The 21,552-nt window shown below is 40.1% G+C and overlaps 1 protein-coding gene across 3 annotated transcripts in view; it reads right to left on the bottom strand.

Annotated features, from left to right (window-relative positions):
- LOC306883717 (protocadherin-19-like) overlaps positions 1 to 21,552 on the bottom strand; it is a gene marked incomplete at both ends in the record, with an annotated part of 54,620 nt that overhangs the window by 3,234 nt on the left and 29,834 nt on the right. For all 3 annotated transcript variants that reach the window (XM_079439131.1, XM_079439132.1, XM_079439133.1), the window contains one exon: positions 21,289 to 21,461. In XM_079439131.1, coding sequence (XP_079295257.1) covers positions 21,289 to 21,461 — 173 coding nt within the window. The remainder of the gene's footprint in view (positions 1 to 21,288; positions 21,462 to 21,552) is intronic.

Genomic DNA, 21,552 nt, shown 5'->3' with positions numbered 1-21,552 from the left:
GCATGACAGGTTCTCACCCCGTCAATAAAAATAGTCAGAGAATCTACCAGACAGATGTTTGTTGACACATTTTGTCAGCTCCCCTATTGGTAAATCAGCTCAAGGGTTGAGACCTTGCTACACACTCGTAGCCCTCAGTGACAGCAAGAGATTTTGGGAAGGATTCACACATTTACATCTGGCACTCCGAGCTTGACGGATCATCCAATTAAAATCACTAATTATCTGCTTTTCCTGCTCTTTCAGGACTCCGAGGGACAACACAGCTTTGGGCCCTGAATCAATATTTAAAGATTGGAGCATTGCTTTCCAAGATCTCTGCTGCCAAATCTGTCACTCTTTTAAAATGTGATCTGATGAGATTGACAGATTACTGACTGAAGTCTGGGGACACTTCAGATCTCCTGCGGCACAAGTGAGAAGATGAGAGCTCCTGTGTGTTTGTGCATCCGTGGCATTACGAGAGAGGTTTGACCCACATATATAGACGGCAACATTCACACCCACATACGCGCATGCTTCCTCATACTAAAACTCAGGCGAGCAGTAGGGAGAATGGAGAAATTAAATTGAAAAAGTAAAAAATAAATTGGAAAGTAAAGCTCTGGATCGACTACGGTATCTCAAGTGGCTCAAATTTAGCCCATAATTACCAAGCCCTGTGAACACACACACAAGTCCACATCTTGAAAGAGCTTTTCATCACCAAAAGTCAATGTTATCACCATAGCAACAAGGGTGAGTCTCACCATTATCCACATATACAGCGAGCGACTGCCGAGGACACCACACCTGCCAAAGCGCAGTCTGCCTACCCACAATTCCTCCTTTCATTTCATAAGAATCCACTTTTCTACAGAAGCATGGATTTATCTGCATCCTGCGGATCAATAGGAGGCACTTTAACAAGATTTAAATCGTGTTCACCTCATGAATGGGCAACGCTCCAAAAAAAAAGTGTATTTTCCAATTCCCGTTCCTTACGACGAGAGGGACTCATACATACATTGAATGTTGTCGTTTTTTCAGTCTCGGTCCTTTAGGGGGTCTCCCATGGAGCGATTCTCTTGTAAATTACATTGGAGTGAAAGCAGAACTCCATTAACAGCTCTCTCGCATCCTGTCAGTGGTTTATCCACAAAACTCACAGATGTTTCTCTCAAAGGTCTGTGCTAACCACATAACAAATTGCAGTAAGACATGACAGCTTGTCGACCCCTGACATAACAAGAATCTCTTCCTATCTTTTTTGCCCTACGAGAGATAGAAATATAATGCCAACAAATGAAGCAATTAAAGCTTCAATGCAGCTGATCTTTGAGTTGTGCAGAAGAGAGCAGTGAAAGGCAGATGGCCCTCCTACGGAGAATGTCTATTGAAAGTCATCAGGAAAATACGCTTGCCAATCAGTTCCGGGAAAAGACTTAAAATACAGTCCAGAGCACTATGTCAGAGGGAACGTTTGTTGTCTAGGATTTAAAGCCTACTAATTATGGTCTTGGCTTTGGCTGGAGGCGGAAGCTTCAATGTTTTCTCACTCTTCCACATTTGTAAGTAAAGCGCAGAGTTTAGGAAAAAATGTCACAGGGATGAAAGTCCCACAGCAGTGCTGACATATCGGAAATATTGGGGTTTTATTTTTGCACCAAGAGGATGAAAGAATGCACAAGGTGTTTGCAATCTGCATTCTGCAAGGCAGAAGAATAATGAATAGTGCCACTTGTGATGCAAAGGCTCTCTTCGTAAAACCCACCACTGATGACAGATTGCTGCAGAACTGCATCAGTTTACTTCATGAGAGAGGAGCCCAATCAGATCTGCCCCCTAATAAGGCAGAGAATGAACCTTAGCTTGTTTATTTAGCTCCGGTGTCCGCAGGTCAGAGGTCACAGCGAATTTGAAGGTAGATATGGCAGGTAAAAGATTGCACTTTGCTCTCTAGCCATAACAGGGTTGTGCTACATTAATTGAGAATTCCAATTCACTTCCTGAATTTCAACTGATGTAGCAAACAGGATACAGCATTGTCATCTTAATGGAATTTAAATGAAAACTGAAATTCATTAAAAAATATAACTAGAATTTTTTTTGGAACACTTCGATTTCCAAGAATTTATTGCCTTTGTTTCTTTGAAAAGCAGAAACTCAGTATGTTTCTCTTTCTGTCACTCCAATTCTAATCCAGCTTCCTGAACTCTAAATTTCATACAACACTGCTCCATAAAGTGGGGTTTTAATTAATTAAAAATGTCTGTTATCAGAAATATAGCTAAATGAGCTCAATTTGTGGGTGGGCTGAGTGTTGCATACCCCAAACAAAAGGAATGGCTTTTAATTTGGAAAAAAAATTCTGAACATCTTTTGTCACTGCCAGACTTTTATCTTGTTTGGAAGCTATTATGCTCCTCCTTGGAAAACACACTTTCTTTTCTCTCCAAAAATACGGACACGAGTGCTGGAGTTCTGCAGTGTTGATGTAATGCGGGAGAGGGCCAGAGAAAATGCCGCTAATGTACCTGTTTAAATAGGCGCGGGCTCAGAGAGTATATGAGGGAGAGTGGGCATACTCACATCCTCTCAAACACACTCTGCGACTGGGGATGGAATTGCAACCACGGGGCCCTGCAGTTTTCACAGTGACACTATTCAGTCACTTTGGATTTACGGGCTCAGGGAAAGAACATAATTTCTTTGAGGAACAAGGTGAAACAGCCGAAGAAACAAGCAAGACGTTCCTAATAAATCAAACCGTTCTGAGCTACACAATGATGCATCGGTTTAAAGATTATCTATATTAAACGTGAATGTGTTTTGATGCGGTTTTGAGCGTAAAGATTGTATAAATCATATTTAGACTCATTCTGCCTCAAAAAGCATAATTTTCTTCTTGTTTGTCTCTCTGTATTGTTGTTCTGTGCAGACTGATGAAACAATACAGCTGCAGCCAGCTCCTGTGAGAAATAATAAGCTCACTTTATTTATTTCTTCTCACTGCAGGTGGGGCAAACACTGGTATGGCATGAGAGAATATAGATGTAATAATAATAATAATAAATATGATTTCCAACCAGTCTTATATATATATTCATGTTCATTTATTTATTTATTAATCCTATGATTATTGTTTATTATATTATATTAATAATAAATGTCCTGTCAGTCGTTAGAAAGCATAATAAAACTGAGACAAAGTTCAATTCTATACTTTATTTATTTATTTGAATTGTGACTATTTATTGTTATTAATAATAGTAATAAATATATAATTTAATTATATTAATTCTAAAAATGATCTCCAAACACACTTCAAAAAAGAATTGAAGAATTATTATTATTATTATTATTGTTGTTGTTGACTATCTATCTATCTATCTATCTATCTATCTATCTATCTATCTATCTATCTATCTATCTATCTATCTATCTATCTATCTATCTATCTATCTATCTATCTATCTATCTATCTATTCATTATCTCTGGACCTTGCTGCTCACCTATTCTTTGTAATAGATGAACCATTAAACCGTATGCCAGGTTTATTTGGATATATAAGATTTGAATAAATGTTTTGCAGGCAGAGGAGGTGGCCGGGAGGTCCTGGGTGGCTTTGTGGCGCATCGGTCCAGGATGGGGGTCATGTTGGGAACCTTGTCTCCACTCTAACATTATCGCAAGCTGCCATGCACAGGCTCTGACAAGCCAGGCAGACGCTGGGGGCTTCCCACATGGGAGAGTCCAAGTGCTGCTGTCATCCCAGCCAGGCAATTCAGTCTGTGCACCATAAATCAGCCACGAGCCCTCAGCCCAGCGGGACCACAAGATGGAGTGTGATGGTCTTGTTTTTACAAACAGTGGAGGAGGATGCGTCTCTGAGCCACGAAGACGGCACTCGGTGCAAAGACCTTGCCATCTAGAGCAGCTCTCCAGCATTCTCACTCCATCTGCTCGCTCCCTGTCTTCCTCTTTTTTTTTTCTCCCTCCCTCTTTCACACCATTTGGAAAATTGGTCTGTTTCTGTCTTACCCCTACATCTGCTTCTCTCTGTCTTCTCCCCTCAATTCTGTGACAATTTCAGGAAAGTGACCTTGACGTCCTCCATCTTCCTTTGGCTCGGATATTAATTATTGAGGATATTATACTCGCTGCTTAGCCTTGTTAAGCACTGTCACACGGATGGCAAATCAAGTGTTCCCTGTGCCGCCTTCTGTGTCTTAACATTAGTACCAGTCAATTTATCAGGAAGTAAATCAGGGTCTGGTCTGTACTGCTCTGGTAAGTGTGTCTGACAGCCAGTCTCCTCAGTGAAGCCATCTGCAGTCCTTTAGTCTCAAACGCACACTGACAGCTCAACTTATATCTGTGGTTTACCACCACACCCTTCTTTTTCGACCGCTTTGTGTGAATTAGTGCCACAGCTCCAAAATATGTCTCCCCGCCTCTCCTCCCGCCCCATCAGACCCTCTGTGGCTGGTCCTAGTTAAAGAATGAATTTCTAAACTGGTGCTGACAAACAAAGCGGTAGCCGTAGATTGGTACAAACGGTATCTGCTTAACAGCTGTGCAACTGCATGAGGGGAAACAGACATCGTGATGCTGTATTATGAATCACTTTGAAGCAAAAATGAGCTGCTTATGTTGGGGAAGACGAGGGTGGAAGCTAGCAAATGGACTGCTTGATGTTGTGGTAATGAGCTGAGCATGTGCTTCACACAGGTAGAATCTATTTCTTTATTGTATGGTGAGAGACGCTTTAGTAGCATTATTTGTTTACAACAGCATTACGGCGTAATTGTTACAAATGCATTTTATATACAGCTACAATATTTGTTGTGATCCATTGCTTGCCAACATTTACAATGAACTGGTCAGGGGATTTCAAGCATTTTGATACCATAGACCGCCAAATATTATGATCTGCTTTCAAGAGACCCCCTTCCTAAAATTTTAATAATATGAAATATTACTTTAAATATATTATTAAATTCCTTATAATAAAATATAATCTAATCTAATAAAGGTAGCTATATATTTTTAGAAGAATAATTCATTGACATAATATTTGTTTTAATTAATTCATGGTTTCAGATATGTTCGATTTAAAAGCAGAAACCCTAATACTGTTAAATTATGTACTTTATTTATTAATTAATTTAATAATAATAATACTTATTATTATATATTTTTATAACAAATATATATTCTTCAGGACCTTTCTAGGCTTAGTAGGCTTTCTATCAACACTTTAACAGCTACTGAATTACATGACTGTTTATTTGTTTATGCTAATAAGTATTATTCTTTTTTTTTCCTTTTTTTCCAGCAACCGAATTGCATGAGAAAATTAAAAAAAAATAATAATAATAATTTTAAAGATGGCTCCATGTGATGACATGGAGCCATCTTAAGCACAGTTTAGTCATGACTGTCTGCAGTGATTTAATTTAACCATTTAAATTAAAAGGTTGATTATGAAAGATGAATGCTTTCCATGGTAACTTCCACATTCGTTCTGCTCTTTATTATATAGAAAGCCAAAGCTTCAGAGCCACTATGTGTAGCTGAACTGAGCTAAAGGGTTAGAATCCCTTGAGGAAGGCCAGAGACCGACGTCATCTCCCTGTTGCCGTGCCACTGCACCCTAACAGCTCTCCACCGAACAGTGTCATGGCCTGAGAAGTAGATAGCATGCGAACATAGGGTCAAGCGACCTCTTAGAGGCCACTGATATAAAACATGGGGAAATATTTGACAGAAAACAGGATTTTATGTCTGTGGGTTTGGAAATTACAGATTAGCTCATTAGTTCTGGACAAGCACAGAGAAGGCCATTGTAGTGGTACTCAGCCACCGAGTTCTCGATAATGGCGACCCCAAATTATTAGCCCGACTCATAGATCTGGCACCCACTGAAGCACGCACACCAAGGCAGCCAGTCACAATAGCAAGCTCTTCTTTTCCAAAAGGATTGGTTTGTAGAGGACATCTTTAAATACTCTTACAAATTCTGCATTCTGTGTTTAAGATTGACCGAGCAATGTAGCTAATTTACTCAGAAACCCTTGAGTCTGAGAAGAGCGAGAGGGACAAAGCAGACAGTAAATTACATCTGTAAGGGGACGGGTTGGGCTTTGGGGGTTGAGGGTTTGGATGGGTGGGGAGGAGGGAGTGGAACGGAGGACACAAACACACTGGCTGCAGTGAATTAAATCATCTGCGAGAAGCACATTGCCGAAGTCAGTGAACCCCTCTGAAATCTGCAGGCCGGTCTCTTTACTTGAAGCAAGCCTATGAGATATTCTTCTATTAGGGCTTTATTTGCTATTCATAAAGCATCCAGCCTAGAGAATGTAACTGGCTTCAGGGCAGGGATGGCAAAAATAGATTTGTGGGTGGCTGAATGTACAGTTTTTCTTCTGTTTTCTTGTGTCTCTTGACCTTCCTTCTTTTAAGTTATTTTATTCAATTAATGCTTGCATACAATTTGAGTTTAGAAAACGATCAAATAAAAATTCATTATAATTGTCCATTTTCATTCAGACAAATGTAAAAAAAAAATACAATTTAAAATAACTGATATCTATTTTAATATATTTTAAATTTGTAAAAAAAAACAAAAAACAAAAGTAACGTAAATGTCTCCACTGTCACTTTTGATCAGTTTAATGCATCCTTGCTGAATAAAAGTGTTACATTTTTGTCTAACCCCAAACTTTTGAACGGTAGTGAATATAATTAGACGTGTTATGTATATAACATATATACATCATCAAAAGTTAAACGATTCACAGACTGACCAAAGCAAAATTGGCTATTTAAAGCCCAAAAGAAGAGTTAACTTCCCACAGACTGCTATTGCTTCATCTTCCTCCCATTGTGCTATTGAAATGATTTTAGATTGTTTTTAAGCATCTTGTTTTATTCAGTGGGAATAAAGCTGATGCCCTGTTCCTGTCAAGCTAAGACTGACACAAACGCACCTGGACACAATGGAACCTGAGTGCTTAAAATCAATGTGTCTTCTCTTCAACAGCTGGGCCCAAATGCATCAGCCGAATACTAATATCTCCAGACTGTCATTCCCTGTGAGACGCATGCAAGTGGCCTGCTTACATAGACTCTGTTACATAATTAATGCAGTGTGCCTTCTCATTCACACATGTTCACTGTGTCAGTCTTGGCTATGCGTTTTATATTCCGATTAATCTTGTTTTTCAAGCTGGCCTATCTCATTCGCTTTCATTCTTTTGTCTTTCTCTTCTGTCTCTCACTCTCTTCCTCATGCCCATGTCTGTGTCTTTCTCCAACTTTCTTTTAACTGACTCCCTCATTATTTCCCACGTGCCCCTTCTGCCTCTCTCCTTCTTTCACATTCTATCTTTTCAGGGAGCTAGTCTGACTGCTTGTTAGCGTCCCATTCATCTTTATTTTTCAGAGTTGATTTACCTTTGCATATAACGATGGTTGGAAAAGTGCTACCTTTAACGGAAGAACTACCTCCCATCATCATTGTCCGGCATGACAGGAGCTGGCAGCCAATAGGAGGAGCCCTGCTGGCTCACCTGATGCTTAAAGGTGCACTATAGCCATGCAAGTCGGGAACCGTCTGGCCTCTCACCAGGGACGCCACACCCCGATTTGTTTTCACATCCCTATGGACACTTACAGTCTCCCTTTTTATTAGGATTTCAATAGTCTCCACATGCCCAAAAACAGCGGCTCTCGCCAGCCATCGCAAAACATGGTATAGTACTAAGCAAAATTGATAGGTGGAGCGGCACTGCAGCTGAAATGGCAGCAGACCTTGCCTTGAATCGCATCCAGGTGGTGGGGAGGGGACATATGTGATTGCTCATCTATATGCTGTGAAAGCTTACCTTAAAGAAAGCATGAGTCATGCAGTGAGCAGAGACTCAGCAGTGGGGTGTATTCCTCAGTGAAAACCCTGAGATCACAAACAAGAAGAAAAACAGCATAGACGAATGTCAGACTTGAGTTGAGTCAAAGGAAGTTAGTGGGTCATTGGCAATGGAAGGCACCCGGTTGTGCCAGAGGGGTGGGTGGGATTGCGAAAGGCACAATGTGGGCAGTGTTGCTGTGGCTGAAGTTAATTGGATTTCCCTGGTGCCCACTCCTGGCCACATGCAGGGCCGTGACATTAAATGCCCTTATCCATGACAGAAGAATAAGACAGAGTACAGAGAAAGCACTCGTCTTAAGAAGACCTACTGATGGTCCCCAGTCACCTCTCGTGCTCTTTCACAATTCCAGCTCAACTGTGGCAGTGCTGGACTGCTGGGGTGAGCAGCTTGGATTTATTCTATAAAAAGTGGCTGCAGAAAGTATTAGGGCACTTGAAGCACACTTAAAAAGATATGAATTTTGTTCAAGAATATTAGAATATTTATCTGCAAACAAATGATGCTAGCAGAACTACTTTTCTGAACCACTGTTTCGGTTTTTCTCAAAAAGTTTGCGGTCAGTGAGATTGGGGTTTTGAGAACTTTGTATTTATTAAAGAATTCTGTAACAATTTATCAAGGTTTCCACAAAAATATTGATACAAGACTTTATATTAATAATACATGTTTCATGAGTATTAAATAAGCATATTAGAATGATTTCTTAAAGGAAGTGGTTGATTGCAATTTCATTTTTTTAACATTAGTTAGTGTGTAATGTTGCTGTTTGAGCATAAACAATATCTGCAAAGTTACAAAGCTGAAAGTTCAACACAAATGAAGATATCGTCTTTTAAAATTCTGGCAGTTTAATGCCTACAAAAACTACTGGTAAGGGACTACAACGAGTTACTTCCCGGGTCCGTTACATCAAGAACCCAGATAATCCCCCGGCCCCGGGAACACGCAGCAAAGGGGGCGAGGCCATGCTGTGCTGCTGTAGAAAAGAGGAAGAGAAAACTAGGGATGCACAAAAAAATCTATTCATATATGAATCACGATTCTGTCTTCTAACGATTCTGACGGATTCACAAGTTTCAAAATCAATGTTCTAAAACAGTGGTTCTTAATACTGTTGCTCGCGTCTCCCTGCTCTGCATCTCTCTCTCTCTCTCTCTCAATCAGATCATCAGCCCAGTGAATACACTTATTTTCACATAGCAATGAGAAGCGTTATACATGGATGTGTGTGCGGTTGCTGTACTGTATTACAGCTTTAATCAGAATAAAACTGTATATTAAAAGCTAACAGAAGCAGTAGCATTTACAAATAACAGCGTATTGTATGACACAAAAACAAACAAAAAACTTAGACCTACCATTAAAAGCCGTGCTTGCACAGGTTCTGCACGATCCTCTTCACTAATAACCTCTGGGTCTGAATTGGGCTAAAACTGTTAAGCAATAATAGATGACGCCATTGTTTACAATACATGCCGCTGAGCTGAGGGGTGGGACGTTTAGATGCGCTCTAGAGACGGTTTAGCCAATCACTAACCAATCTGAGCCCATTGCGTATTTCTGAGGGAGGTGCTTCATAAAAGCAGGAAATGATCAGCGCGTTTATCAGAGAAGGGACAGAGCGGTGTGGAATAAAGGTAAATTATGTAAAACATTATGCGTTTTTAACAAACTAAGCATTAACACATGTTAGACTGCACCCCATAAACACAATCAAGCCTAGAAAAAAAAAAAAGTCAACCACCCCTTTAAGAACCATGTGACACTAAACACTGGAATAATGGCTGCTGAAAATTCAGCTTTGCCATCACAAAAATAGAAAACTTAACTGTAATAATATTTCTCACTATTACTGTGATAATGATCAAATAAATGCAGCATTGGTGAGCATAGCATATTTGTTTCAAAACCATCATCTTACCCACCCCAAACTTAGAGAATGAAGTTAGTTCCCGTTATTGCATTTTTTGTTAATTCTGGTTTTCTGTATTTCACAACAGGGTAGCATTCTTCAGGATCAGGAGCGAAGCCTATGAGAGGAGCTCGACATGGGAGCTAATGATCCTGAGATTAAATGAGACATCTATTACCAATGAGGATCATGTAAGTGACAGCTCAGATTAGGATGGAGATATATTAGAACTTTGTGATGTTAATGTGACAGAAATAATGGGTAAGATTGCATAATATCCTTTAACATGGGAAGACAAAAAGGGTCTGAGCCCCTGCTGCGATGTTTAGCCCATTTGATTGTGTTGATCTCCAGTCTTGCAGTGCAGCAGCCCATTCCAGCCTACTCTTTAATGGATAGTGCACGAAAGCAGGGGAGCATCATTAAAAAACCCATTTTGAGGCCTCCTCGTCTCCCATTAAACTTAACAGCCAACCTCCCCCATTAGTTTTTATCCTCCTTTTTAAGGGGTTGGGGGCAAGAGCCTTAAAACCATGAAGGTTAATTGGCTACCCAGAGAATAGAGTGATTGAGTTCAATCTCCACTTTTTGGAAGCCTTAAAATCAGACCATAGTGGCGGCATGGAGGAAAACAAAGTCTGTTGCAGTGGCACACTCAGAATGCACACCATATTTTTTTCCTCTGAGGAAAATGGCTGCTTAAGCTCTGGGGAGAGCTGACCGCTTTGAAGGGAAAAAAGGAGGGTATTTGCACGTAAAAGGTTTGCTGAGGTTTTCCGCGTTGTGAAGCTGACTTTATACAGAGATGAAGCCTTTAGGCAAGGTGGGGAAGCTCCCAGGGTTTGTGGCCGTAACTGATCTGACTCACCAGTTCCTGTCTTTAATCTTTCATCAATAGCTGATGATCTGCCCAGCTGAAGTCATTTCTATGCAGGAGGAAACTAAACTGAATTTTAACCCACTGAGATCATCTGCAATGGACTGAGGGAGGATGCAGTGAGGACAGAAGGATGAAGGGGTGAGGAGATGAAGGCATGCCTGTGAACTCGGTCGGTCGTTGGCTGTTTAATGGTACATGTGCGTATGCATTTTAGCCCATCATTTCATGTTTACACCAGTGCAAATAAATATACATCAGAGTGGCAGGATACAGAAAGGCCAGTTGCCCAGGGTTTTAACCTTTTCGTAATGGCTGTATTTACTTCAGACGAGCAGGAGGCGTCATTTTACTGTTAAGATTCAGGAAGAGTTGTAATACGGGAGAAATGGAATGCCATAATGGGCTGTATGAAGACAAAACCGGAAATATAGCTGGGAAAAGGAATAGTGTAGAGCTTCTCTGCACTCAGATGCATGCTGCGTTATTATAAAGGGGGTTAAAAGAAAAATTCTCGCACTGCCTCTCCTCTCTTTTTTTCTCTCTCTCGTTCACTCACACCCTCCTCTCGCTTTTCTACCCAGCTGCAGTGATAAATGTCTCTTTGTATTCTGGACAGAAAACTGCCGGGTACAATGTACTTGTCAGAAGACAGCTGATTTTTTTTTCCTTCACCACTGCAGAGTTTATTCGTAATCTGTCTTTGAGTGAGTAAACCCTGGCGATCCAAGAAACAAAATGCAATACACAATTGACATCTGCTAAAGTAAATAAGGTGTGCGGTAGATTATCGTGTTTATATGAATGGCTGCCCACTGCTCCGGGTGTGTGTTCACGGTGTGTGTGTGTGTTCACTGCTGTGTGTGTGCACGTTGGATGGGTTAAATGCAGAGCACGAATTCCGAGTATGGGTCACCATACTTGGCCGTATGTAACTTCACTTCATATGAGCATGGGTGTGTTTTGTGAGTGCAGTTGGCACTTTTAATCAGCGTGCATTTTGGTGGACACGCATGTAGTTTTGTTCATAAGCGTGGATCAGGAATGTCGAGTTTTAGTGAAGCGAGCTGAGCTATTTTAATGGGAGTTAATGGAGTTGAGTGGGGCTTGCTGTGGGTGCTGTGGGCTTCATGCCAGCAGGGATCTCTCATCCTACCATCTATTAAACCGCCTGCCCACCGATCGCGGCTCACTTTTTTGGCAGCACTCGCCACACAGTCCAATCCAATCCCTGTTAAACAGAGAGCGGCAGTGAGGACGAGGCTGTCATGTCATCGGCACTGATGAGATTTCGCTGATTGGATAAATTTCCTAGTTCTCTATGTGTGATCTGCAATTTACGTGACTCCTACAGGGCTCAATATATATATATATATATATATATATATATATATATATATATATATATATATATATATTTATTTTTTACTTCCACTGACCCCAAAACAAAATAATGATTTTTATTTATTTGCAACAACGGTACGCATGTGCACTGAACGAATACAGTATATATACGAATACGAATACATTCAAATAATAAATGGCATTTTGACAGTCTTTGATGTGGCATGACAGATCGCTGTATAAACACCTTGGAGAGCCGCTTCTGGGACGGTTCAGAAACATGCTGGTATAAACACAACACACACATTGACTAGAGCGGCCGCAATCAGCTCCGGTTCCCGTGTCTGAGCCGTGACGCGCCACAGACTTGTGCAGAGTGGCGCGTGAGTGAACGCGATCATTCCTTCCTCTGCACTACTAGTTTTAACGCAAATAAACATGACTGAAAATCTCATGCCTCATGTAATTGCTCAATCAGTGTTTCAACCGCAGAAAGACATCAACAAAACAGCGTGGAAATAAAATGTCACATAGCATTTCATTTACCTCAGCAAGTCATCAGTGTTCACAGCTCGTTAGTTCACTAGAGAAATAAAGTCTAGAGAGGAGCATTTCGTGACATATTACACCATATACTCACTATATTTTACTAAACCTGTTATTCTTAATTATTTAAATTAATCTGTTATGAAACATGCTATGACAGCCAGTGTGTAATTGAATATATTTTAACAAATAGCATAGAAATTTTATTATTTATAAGTTAATTTAAAAACTGCATTATGTGCTATTTACATGTTTGCATACAATTTTTTTTTTTTAAGTTGAGAATTAATCATCTATTTAAAAATAAATAATTAAATTTAAGTTTGGTTTAAGTTGTTAGGACTAATTGTAACCTTATAATGTAAATGGCTCCCTATAGTTTTAAGAATAAGCTGAGGTATATTTTTATCACTAAGAAAATTTAAACTATAACTGAATGTATTTAAAGAGCAACTTCTTCAGTAAACCACTATTTAAAAAAAAAACAAAAGTTGTGTTTTTCCCCCTGCCGTACCGAAATCATACTGAACCGTGACGTTAAAACCGAGGTACGTACCGAACAGTCATATTTGTGTACCGTTACACCTCTACAATCTATAGATAACATTATCTTGACGATATAGCAGAATTTTGAAGCCCATTTCCACCACTTAAATAAATAAATATGGTCCCACTTTATATTAGGGGGCCTTAACTATTATGTACTTACATCAAAAAATAAGTACCATGTACTTACTGTGTTCATATTGTATTGCAACACTTTTGCTGCTACTTAGGTGGGATATGGGTAAGATTAGGGACAGGTTTGGTGGTATAGGTACGTTTAAGGGTGGGTTAAAGTGTAAGGGATGGGTGAACAATGTAATTATGTATGTAGTTACAGAAATTAATAACAGATGTACTTACATGCAGGTATTTAAAAAAAAAATATGTGCAATGTAAAAATATGTATGTACACAATAATTGCATTGTATCAATTGGTTCATTTAAATGTAAGTACATTGTAGTTAAGACCACCTAATATAAAGTGGGACCAAAAAGGCAATAAAATAAAATCATGGTTTGATAAATCATAACTAAATATCATGTCAATTATGCGATGAAAAGACAAAATTATAAGTGTAAATTATGACAAATAAATTCATAATTCTGACAATTTTTTTTGTCATAATTATAACTTTTTGACAATTTTGTCTTATCTAATTTTTGACTCATATTTCTGAATTGTCATAATAATGATTTGTCATTATTGACTTTGTATCTCATAATTTTGACTATCTCATAATCGACAAAGTGTGTCATAATTTTTAGTATGTCAGAATTTCAAGTTCAAAATTATAATTTCGACTTCCCAAAACTTTTTTTTTCTTATGTTGTGGAAAAGGGCTTCCATAGCATAATTTCCAACAACAGTACAGAATAAATCAATGAAAATCAAATGTTTAAATTTCCAAGGCATAACGATAGATGTAAATGATCAGCGAATGTAAACTTCTCAGTGGCAGGGCAGCACTTGTCTGAAAGGGCAAGTGACAATTCTGTCAACTGGCCCAGAAATCTCTCACACTGATCAGCGATCCATCCTAATTGTTGAGCAATGCTCTGCTCCACCTTGGTAGAAGACTTTGAGTTTTGAGTTTGAGTTACAATGAGCCCATTACGCATGGAGAGGGTGCAAGAGCCTTCCACTGGGATGGACTTTGTCTCACCTCACTATTAGTTGCGTTCTGGTTAGCGCACAGCAGGGGATGCAGTGTGGTTAGCTTCATTTTACCTTCTGCACCCTAGAGGATGCTTTGCCCCTGGGCTTTGTTACCTGTGGATTTTCATGAGTGCGAGAGAGAGAGAGAAAGAAATGTGGGTTTGGATGAGGGCCATGAGTCAGAAAGGGCCAGGAGGGTATGGAGCAGATGAACTTGAAGATAAAAGTTGGGTGGGCAAGAAATCCAGGGTATTTAAAGACAACTCTCCAAAAACACAGATCAATCAGGATAGCGCAATTTGGCACACTGCAGACGCCGTGGCGCCGCGTTTCAGCTGACCTATCCGTCTCTCCGGCTAAAAACCTCACTCAATGCTTTTCCTTTTTTACAATCGCTCTCTCATTAACCCTTAGACGCACGCTTTTTCATTTCTCCTTCCCTTCTGTTTCCCAAATTGACTTGAGATTGAAGAGCAGCGGTACTTTCTCACCATGACTATCAAACAGCACATTACCTTGCCTTAATCTTCTCCTCTATGTTGAGCATGAGGCCAATCTCCCAGCATTCCTATCTGCACAGAATTGCACCCAGTTACATACGTGTTCAACAAACAATTGGGATTCAGCCTGTTTTCTGAGGAGATTATTAACACACAGCCACAAGTGTTGGTCCTGAATAAGCAATGGAATCCTGAGCCCTCTTTTCCTCACCGTCCTACTCTCTTTCTCACTTTCTGTGAATCAAAGCCAGGATTGTCTAGAAAATGAGCTGTCAACCGAGTGTTCGCAATGAGATACATCCGCCTCATTACCAACCCTAGAAATAATGAACCGCTCCTTTTTTCCCCTCTGATATGTTCAATAAGCTACCCATAACAAGTGCAGAAAGATAAGAAGCCCCCTCTTGAGCTGATTAAACCCCATTCCGAGTATTCAGAAGAAGGGTTTTGGAGACTGGAGGTTCAAGGCAGAGCAGTGCTATTCAGAGTTATGTGATTGTATGAGATGTTTTTATGTTTTTGAGAGGAAGGCACACCTTCAAAGAGAACGACCTCAAGGCCTACCTGCCACAGTACGGCGTGAAAGCTCTGAATAAAAACACGATTCATTTCCTAATTTTTACACACTGTTGTGATGGTAACCACTGCAGTAATACTATAGTAATATTATTGCGAACACCTTGCAATAATACTCTGACACCTTATAGAGAGAAAAATGCTTGAATGCAGGAAAATAAACAACACGTTTAAGGGGACATTCACACACGCACTCTGTCTGTGCTATTTTATTCATATGGACCTGGCCAATATACACGTTCTGTTCAAATCCACTGTGCTCTGCCTAGCTTGTTTTGTTTTTTTAACACAAGAATACATCACATACAGCCACTGTTCTTTTTTATAATTTTTTTTTCTTTCTTTCTTTTTTTTGTCTTGGTCCTTTAATTGTAGTAACTGAAAATAACAAATGGAAAAATAAACCAAATATTCAAACATTTCATGTTTATTTACATTTAAATGTAAAATTGGATTATTTGAAACAATAATATTCCTTATAGATTTTTTCTTATTCAAATGCTTTGCCAGTGAATTGTTAATACAGTGTTATTTTTTTGGAATGTTTTTGTCAACAGTATGTTTTCATTGAAATTGTTTAATTATCGTGATTCACATTTTTCATCTCATCCCTAAAAAAAACCTTTCTTCTCAAACATTCTTAATTCCACCAATAGCCACAGTCTCAATAATAGTTAAGACTATTAAAAAGTTGATATGATTATTTAGGGTCTTAATGAAAAGTCTATAACATACTTAGGTTAAAATTTCTCAATGGTAGTGTAAAAAACACCTTCTTTACCCTATAAAAATCAGCTCTGTTTTCAGCACGCTGTTATAGTCAATGTTGCTTTAAATCCTAGTGAGCTCTGCTGACTCCGCCCCTCTCTTCAGTGGAGTGACAAGCAGACCATAGATATGTGTAGATAAGTTGATGAGTCAGCCATCTCGCATTCACCATAATAATCAATTAATATTCAAAGATATACAAGCGTATAAGTTGCTGTTGTAGATGCACACAGTCAATGCGCTCCAAGATTCGCAGAAATATTCCAAAAATGGCGGATGGCTTACGTTTCGCGGCCCATAGAAACAGTCGATAATGAGGCATCTAGGTATATATATCTATGGAGAATACTAAACTTCAGCCGCGAAACTGGCTAACTAGCACATTATTAGGAAAGGCGATTTGCAAAGATTCATAAAAACCCTTAAACTCACTTCTTCTGTAGATAAAGCTGGATAATGAATGATTCAGGCGAACATAGATGCATTTATGGAGATCGGTGCATTCCCTTCAAAACAAAAGTAACGTTAATCCTCTGAGTCTGCCTCTTCAGCGGCTCAGATGTCGGGAGGAAATGACGACTGCTATATTCATTATTACATCTAACAACTAAACACTTCAATGGCTTAATCTGAGACATCTTGTCTTCCTGAGCTGACACAATGGCAGACAGCTCTCAGCTCACTCAGAGCGGGTCTAAGGTAAGACGCTACTGTCAATCAACTATCGTGGGAGGGGCCTGTGCAGAACTACGTCATTCTGATTTTAAAATAGGGATTTGAAAAAAAACACTGGGTGGATTTTTATCATTATAGGATGGATGTGTACACACACTTCCAATACACATTTATGTTCAAACAACTTGTAAAGTGAATTTTGCATCCAATGACTCCTTTAAATATATGTACATGTCTCATAAAAGACAGGAATTCAGTGAGCCTTTAATGTCTGATTCAGTCAAAAGTTAATATTAGTTTTTTAGGGGAAGTCAGCTGTCAAGGTGCACCCTTGTGGCTGCCGTTCAGTTCAGAGTCGAGAGAAAACCGCACCAAACTGTCAAAGACATAATTTCACCTGCTCTCTGCACTCTGCTTACCTGACTCTGAGTCCTCTCTCTGTCTTTCTCTGTTCCTGTCTTCATTTTGACATCTGTCAGCATTTGCATTAGGCGATCAGAGGCCCCCTCGCAAAAGCAAAAAAAAAAAATTTCACCTAAAAGTTTAGAGTGAAACTGCAGACCAAAAACTGTTTTTTTTACTTGTCAATTCCTTTAATATGAGGAAAACTGGCTGGGAAGTTGAGCAGTACAGGCACGTATACAGATCTTGCCAATAGCGGATTCCAGAAATTGAGAGGGTGACTGAGGGGGAGGGGTTTGGAAAGGGTGGGGCTGTCCATGGGGGGTGATGGAGACAAAAAGGGAAACTCTTTTATCAATTTCATCAAAATCAATTAGAAGCCAGAGTCTGCTGATGGGGCACTGGGTGGTGGAGGGAGTGTGAAATCTCGGGGCATGGGAGGAGATACAAGCCCATGGGAACAGAGGAATTGATGAATAAAAGACTCCCGGGGTCGGGATACTCTGAGTAAAACATGCTGGAACTCAGCAGCTGCAAATTGAGCTGCCAAAGCTTCTCAATCTCCTCGGGGGGTGGGAAAAAAGAGAGAGGAGAAGAAGAGCTTAATGGTGACTTGTCATTTTGTCTGGTGGGACTGGGAACTCTACAAATAGCCTTCAACCAGACCTCTGGTCTAAAACAAACAAAATCAGCAGTCGGTCCTTGAGATTCAGAGATTCGTTTGGGCCTGTAAATGCACTCTAAGGAATGCGGAAAGTAAACGCACAAGTATTTTTTCCTGTTTATATGCTATTTATATCAGGTACCATGATTCTCAGGAGTCTTTTGCTAGTAAACTGATGTATAATTCAACGCAGGGAGGCTTTAAACACAGAGGGAAGGATTGAGTCAGTGACGTCCACACCGTAACACATTCATCAGTGTTTCACTGAGCACTGTAGGTAATTCTGCCCTAATGCAATCATTAGTCTTGGCTCTTGACCACCATGGGCCTGCTACAGTAGCATTAGCACCATCTCCCACGATTTCCTGTCAAGAACACACGATCTCCCGATAAGTGCAATGTTTCGTGCCATAGAAGCCACCATAATTTTCCATATTTTTGAAAGAAAAGGAGCACAAACTGCAGGAAAGAGACATAGATCCTGGTAATAGAATAAAAGGCTATGAAAGAAGCACCCCTAAGGAAGTGTTTGTGTATTGTGTATTAAGAGACTACAGTCCTAAGAGGGCTTATTCCCCCGTTCTCACACTCCATCTCACAATGGAAAGAGAACTCGGGGAGGAGCCATTTTAAATCGGAGGCAACACTGTGTCCCTGGTGCAAACGTTACCTTTTCAAAGAGCTGCGTGAATCATAAACATTTACACTGCTCAGGAGCCTGGGGAACAAGACGGGAGGGAGCTTGCCATCCCTAAACTTCCTGCCTCTGTTTGTTTCCAGGAAGAATGAGGGTGAAAAAAAAAAAAAAAAACATGAAAACAAAAGCAAAACGGGGCAACAAAGAAGAATCTTTATATCCAGAGTCTCTGTTTATGTCCTTTGGCAATTGTAGTTTAAACTTTTTTCACTGTACTAGAACAGTAAAACGGTAGATCAGAGGTATTCCCACTACAACCGTATATGCCTCAGAGTCCTGGTGAATGAATGTGTCTATTTCCTAGCTGGAAATTCTGCTTTATATTGGTTTTCAGTGATTCTGTGATTGTCTAAATTTGTTACACTAACACCAGACCCTAGTGTAGCACTTTTTACCCCCCAAAATATGGTAGAAGCATTGCCAAACACTGGAGGTTCTATCAGAATGTTCAGCAATAGGTCTACCTGAGGTTTCTCAGTCTTGTCCTGGGATTGAAATTTTGAAATTCTCATCCTGGGTATTGTGTTTTGGGCCAATTCAGTCAGCGAGTCAGCAAGCAACTTATTAAAGTGCAACAGCGCCCACCTACTTTTTCAGCGGCATTATAAGCCACGAACCAAACCGAGCAGCTACAAGATGAATCACAACACTGTAAACTTTGAAATAATGTAGGAGATAATAAAATAATGTAGGCTGGTGATTTTGACAAAAGCATATACCATTGATTAACAACCTCATAGCTACCGATAGGTCTGTCTTTGAAGGTTTAGAAGTTATTGTTAAAAATCAATTACCTTGCAGAGAAAATGTCTGGGACTTTTTTTGGGGACAGTCACACTATATAAGACCACAAAGATTGAAATGAAGGATGAATTCCATAATATTTCTGGATATGTAAGGACAATGGTCAATTCATTTCATATTTTCAATAGGCTTTGGCACATGTGGCTAAAGACATTTAAAGCATTAAAATGAGAGCCGTACGTTCACTGCACTGCATTTCATTGGGGACAAAGGGCCTGTAGCTGCTGCAGAATAATATGATAGAAGACATGCCTCAAAATGACATTAGTATCTGATACTTGTCACCGTCTAATGGCTTTGGTTAAAACTGATGACAGCGACGTTGAAGTGCTTGCTCATTTTGCTTATCTGCTATACTTTATTTTCAGTGTTTGCTTGCTCATGAGCAGATAAGAGCTTTGCTAATGATAAAATGGCTGACCTGGAAAGGCTTCATCTACTTGTAACATTCTCTGTGTACATTTTTCTAATTGTGTCCAATTATGTGAGTGCAGAGCTGGAGGGTTTGTCAGAGTGCATTTTATGAGTCCTATATATGCATTTCTCTTACAGAGAGACGTCTACAACAGCTTAAACTGTAGTCATGAGACTCGCTAATCATTGTTCATTATACGTTGACAGGAAGTTGGCAGTGGAAAAAATGCAGAGCGATCTCCATCATGGAAACCCAGAGGCTTGTAATTCCTCTCAGCAGTTTCCATAGCTCAGACAGTACGCGGACGCCGCGGCAAGCCTAACGACGCTCAAACAAATCTGCTGATGCATCTGACGCATTTACATATAAAATGTAAATGGGAGGAAGTTTCCTCCTCTCCGGTTGCCAGGAAGCCATACATCTTGCGATTCATCTGGAGAACAAACCGACTAATTAGCCTACTGGAATTAGCCATAGAGTACACGATCTGGACCAAATGAGATCTTAATTGGTTCACCTGCCAATTCTACATAATTCAGGCTCCTGCTTTACAGAGGGGAAAAAAACACAATGAGGAGGAACAAGCTAAATTATTTTATAGCAGTTAACTCAGTCTTTTCTCTTCCTTAGCTTTCTTATTAGGTTCTTCTTCCCCAAGCAAGACACTGAGATCTGTAAGCATTGCTATGAGACAGACGCAGCCAGGCTTGATTTTGCACATCGCAGGCAAGCCACAATGCCTCACTTTCTTTAAACTCCAATCTGAGAGACAGTCCTGCCGATTTTAATGACCTCGTCTCCCTCAGATGCTCTTTATTCTGCTCTCTTTCTATTCAACAAATGTCAAGCTCTCATTGAAATTCAGAAAATCAGTTGACTAGTTTCCATCCGACAAGAATAGAGTTCTCGCTATTGACTATTAGCGGCCGCTGGAGGTGTTCCATTGTTCTAAATTACACAGATCAAAGGCTGATTGAGCATGACAACACAAAACAATCGGTGCAATAAAACCATTCGGAGCCCTCTTTTGGTCTTCTCCGTGCTTTGATTCTCTGTAGCGCTGCCACTCGTCGCTCTATAACTTTGTAGCGTTGAGTGGCAGTAGCTGAGAGTGAGCATGACCTCCTACTAACTCCTGCCAACATACCGGATGTCTTTAACGGCAGTCGAAAAAAAAGAAACATCAACATTAATTCCCTGCTAAATGATCCGCGTGAATTATGCATGAGGAGACTGCGTGATATGTAGATTTCCACCTTCAACCTTTGTCAGCCTAATTGCTGCCATTTAGGTCTGGATCTGAAGCGTTACAGTCGACTGTAGACATGGCTCACATCCGTCAATAATGTTCCAGGGCTCGTATCAAAGACATGCCAGGAAGAGAAGTGCTGCCTGTGCATTAGCAAGGCGCCTCAAGGCCGACTCTGCCTGCTTGATACTTTTTTTTTCTGGATGCTTTCAGCTAGTCGAGACCTTTCTGTCTTACCTTGGTCAGGTAGCTGCGAGTTGTTGGGGGGTACAGTCATGTTCAGTACGTCGTTGACAGCTGTGTCGGCGTAGTGCCCTCTCTGAACATCATGTTCGCTGTCGGTTTGGTCGCTCTCCTCGTGGCCACTGTCCTTCAGACTGTTTCCTTCCATGTCCTTGAATGTTGACGTGCTATTGCCAAGTGAAGTAGAAAAAACGAGAGAGAAAGAAGGGAAGTGTTATTTAACTGTCAACTTTGGTTTCATCATTCTTTTAGTCTCTT

This window comes from Barbus barbus (genome assembly GCF_936440315.1).
Source record: "Barbus barbus genome assembly, chromosome: 17".
Classification (NCBI taxonomy): Eukaryota; Metazoa; Chordata; class Actinopteri; order Cypriniformes; family Cyprinidae; genus Barbus; species Barbus barbus.
Note: the sequence above shows the minus strand (reverse complement) of the source record. Positions and strands in the feature narration are given on the sequence as shown.